Source organism: Impatiens glandulifera, chromosome 9 (assembly GCF_907164915.1).
Source record: "Impatiens glandulifera chromosome 9, dImpGla2.1, whole genome shotgun sequence".
Classification (NCBI taxonomy): Eukaryota; Viridiplantae; Streptophyta; class Magnoliopsida; order Ericales; family Balsaminaceae; genus Impatiens; species Impatiens glandulifera.
Window position 1 is genome coordinate 13,255,619 of NC_061870.1, and position 2,979 is coordinate 13,258,597.

The 2,979-nt window shown below is 33.0% G+C and overlaps 1 protein-coding gene across 1 annotated transcript; it reads right to left on the reverse strand.

Moving 5' to 3' along the window:
- Positions 1–360: 360 nt before the first annotated feature.
- LOC124915830 (putative cyclin-A3-1) lies at positions 361–2,623 on the reverse strand. The gene is made up of 8 exons (XM_047456579.1): positions 2,246–2,623; positions 1,906–2,141; positions 1,757–1,832; positions 1,591–1,667; positions 1,475–1,508; positions 1,227–1,370; positions 566–700; positions 361–453 (listed from the first exon to the last, which is right to left on the reverse strand). The coding sequence occupies exons 1-8, from the start codon at positions 2,516–2,518 to the stop codon at positions 361–363; spliced, it is 1,068 nt and encodes a 355-aa protein (XP_047312535.1). The 5' UTR covers positions 2,519–2,623.
- Between the last annotated feature and the right edge of the window lie 356 nt (positions 2,624–2,979).

Sequence of the window (2,979 nt, forward strand, 5' to 3'; positions counted from 1 at the left end):
ATATATTTAATTAATTTTTATAAATTTTAATATTGTAAGAGATTTATGCTAGTGTCAATTACTTATTATTATTAAATGATTGATTTCACTTATTAACTGTCTTAATAGTCTAATATGTTCACTTGATTGATGAAAAAATATATTTGAGATTATAAAAGAAGTTGGACCAGTTATTTTTATCATAAACAACTACATCTTGTCATACCCAATTCATCCCATAAGATACCTTTCCAAAAAACAAAACTGTGGCAAAATCCATGGTAAGAATCAATAGAATTTTATTTATTTAGTTACTAATATGTTTTAACATTTCTTATTGCAACTAACATAATAGAATTCAATTACAAAACTTCGAGAAAATCAATGTTTTTCGCCATCTCTGGGTTCATAGAATGCCTCAAAATAGGTACCAGGAATTTCAGAAGGACAAGACAGCGTTGCAACAGACCTGAACTGTTTCTCAGAAATACAACAACCATAGAACAGAACAAATAATCCTTAGTTAGAAGAATAAACCGCCAAGTTCCAGTTAATAGATACAGCATGTTTAATTAATGTTCAATACCTTAGACTTGGAGTATTTTTCCTTCACAGCTCTCAAAAAGACTCCTTTTTTATCCAACACCAAATCTTGAAGGTAATTGACACAATGCTTCAGATTGGGAGGTGTATAACTTGAGTAGCATTGTAAAGACATGTTCTGCAACATTACACAAACAAACAAAAACATAAGTGAACAATAAATTCAGTTTTGCTTTTGTATAGTCCATAACATAATTCCGGGGCAATACCACAAATAGGTTTAATATAGATGGTAGAGAATAATGTGTTTGTTAAGAAGGAATTATTATCAAACTAGGCCGATCTTTTATACACCTAATTATTCTATTATTCTTTATAGTGTATGAAAGCGGAAGAACATGACTATAGAGTGTCATTCTAGTTCTCCCTAATTCAAAAAATAAAAGTATAAGAAAACTCGAATCCATGATTTTAGGTACATGATTTCTTACACTTTATCACTGAAATAACGATTCTTCATTGTAGTATCCCACTGTAATAGTTAATCAATCCCAAATATATGAAATTTCCCGTCTCTTTAAAATTCTACATTAACAATAGGTGAAACTAGCAGAGTGCACATAGTTATATCATACATGTTGCTAAAGGAAAACAATAATCCTTGATTGAAGTATCAGCTCAAGTAGAATTAAAGACATGCTTACCCATGGATGTTCCTTTGGTTGCATTATGAATCTGGAAAGGAAGACGACTGATGCAGCAATCAATGACGGTGAGAAACTTATACATCTATAGTCCATCAAACTAAGCTCTGCAAGGTAATGTACCAAAAACCTTAAATCCAGACACTGCAGAAGAAAATAGAGAATTGAAACAACTTGGTGATATTATTGTGATTATGAAAGGAATCAAATGTGAAGAAGGGATTAACAAACACAAATACAGCACACACACTGAAGATTTCATGAAAAATCCTATTGAAAGTCCTGCATTTTTATAATTAAAGATCTTAGGCCAGACATATAATTATAAACAGAGAGAGGCAAAGTGACCTTGACAAGTTCTTACCTGAGAAATGTCATAACAGTTGGATTACCCATTTCAAAATTCAAAACCTTGACAACTTCCTTCTCCATATTCATCACCTGATCGTATGAAAGGAATCGTAAATTTTATTAGACCGCAGTAAAAAACAAGATCCACTAACTCTATAACATTAATTTGCATAACTCACTTCATCTTTCCTATATGTATTGTCCGTTACATAGCAAAATTCTTCAACATTTGGAGGACGGAGCTCACCATATTTGCTGCATCATTCAGCACAATATAACTAAGAGAATATTATACTAATAACCAATGGTTTTTCATGTGCATACATACGAAGCGATTAGAATACAGGTAACACCGAGAAGCTGAAGCTCGGCTTCCTTTATTGCCCGTTGTGATAAGAATCTATCAATATAAGATGCTGTGAGATAAAGGGTGTCTGGTTCAAGTCTGTATTCTTTTGAAACCTCAACCAACCAATCCAATAGTATTCCTCTCATAGCCGGAGTAATAATGTTCTTCTGAACTTTCTTCATGTAACCTGGTAATGGCCTCCTCTTCTCTTCCACCTGTGACAGAGATTGATAAGAAATAAGAGATACCCAATTCATTACAAGGATAAAACGTTTCATACTCACTATTGAAACTTGAAAAACGAATATCTTCAGTATACCTCAAGAGAGCGAAGATGTTGGTACATAAATGATGAATTAGGTTTCGAGACAACACGCTCATCCTCAAAGTCGCGTTTAATTTGATCATCTTCATGTGATTTCGTAGCTACAATCTCCTCCTCTTGATTTTTATTCTTGGCCGTCTTCAATTCGATGTTGAGATTACGGATGTCGTCGCATAAGGAATTCTGAATAAGATGGTCCGATTCAGTGAGATCAGTTAGAGGCACTCGGTTCTTGGTATCAGGAGATTGATTAATCGACGAGGCCATGGATGAAGCGCGAGTTATCCTGCTAGCTGATGCACTTTACTAGCATTCTCAAAGAGAAAAAGCACACCGCTGGAGTATTTGGAACATCGTCATTTCAAGTTTCAACAAAGTTAGTATTTGGCGCCTCTTGAAACCGCTTTGTTTCCTTTCTCTAAGCCTCCTTTGATATGGGGTTATTTCAAGGGTTTTTTGGGTTGTTGAATCCAATTAATAGGTTAATATTATTTACTAATTTAGTTGATAATTTAAATAATATATTTTCAAAATAAATATTCTCAAATAAACACCTAATTCTCAAATATTTTTTAAAAATATATGGGTAAAATTTCAATCAACCACAATAAAGAGCCGAATCTAATAATTCAACCAAAATTAAAATAAATTTGGTTTAAACAGTTGAAATGAGTGTTACACTAAAGCATCCATAAATGAATATGCCAGTTCAGATCTTCTGCTACCGA

Bases quoted from the DNA above. Each gene is read 5' to 3' on its own strand.
- LOC124915830 (XM_047456579.1), bottom strand. From the start codon at position 2,518: ATGGCCTCGTCGATTAATCAATCTCCTGATACCAAGAACCGAGTGCCT. The intron at 1,668-1,756 runs GTGAGTTATGCA...TCATACGATCAG, and splicing joins ATACATATAGGAAAGATGAA to GTGATGAATATGGAGAAGGA. The intron at 1,371-1,474 runs GTGTGTGCTGTA...TTTCTTCTGCAG, and splicing joins TTTTTCATGAAATCTTCAGT to TGTCTGGATTTAAGGTTTTT.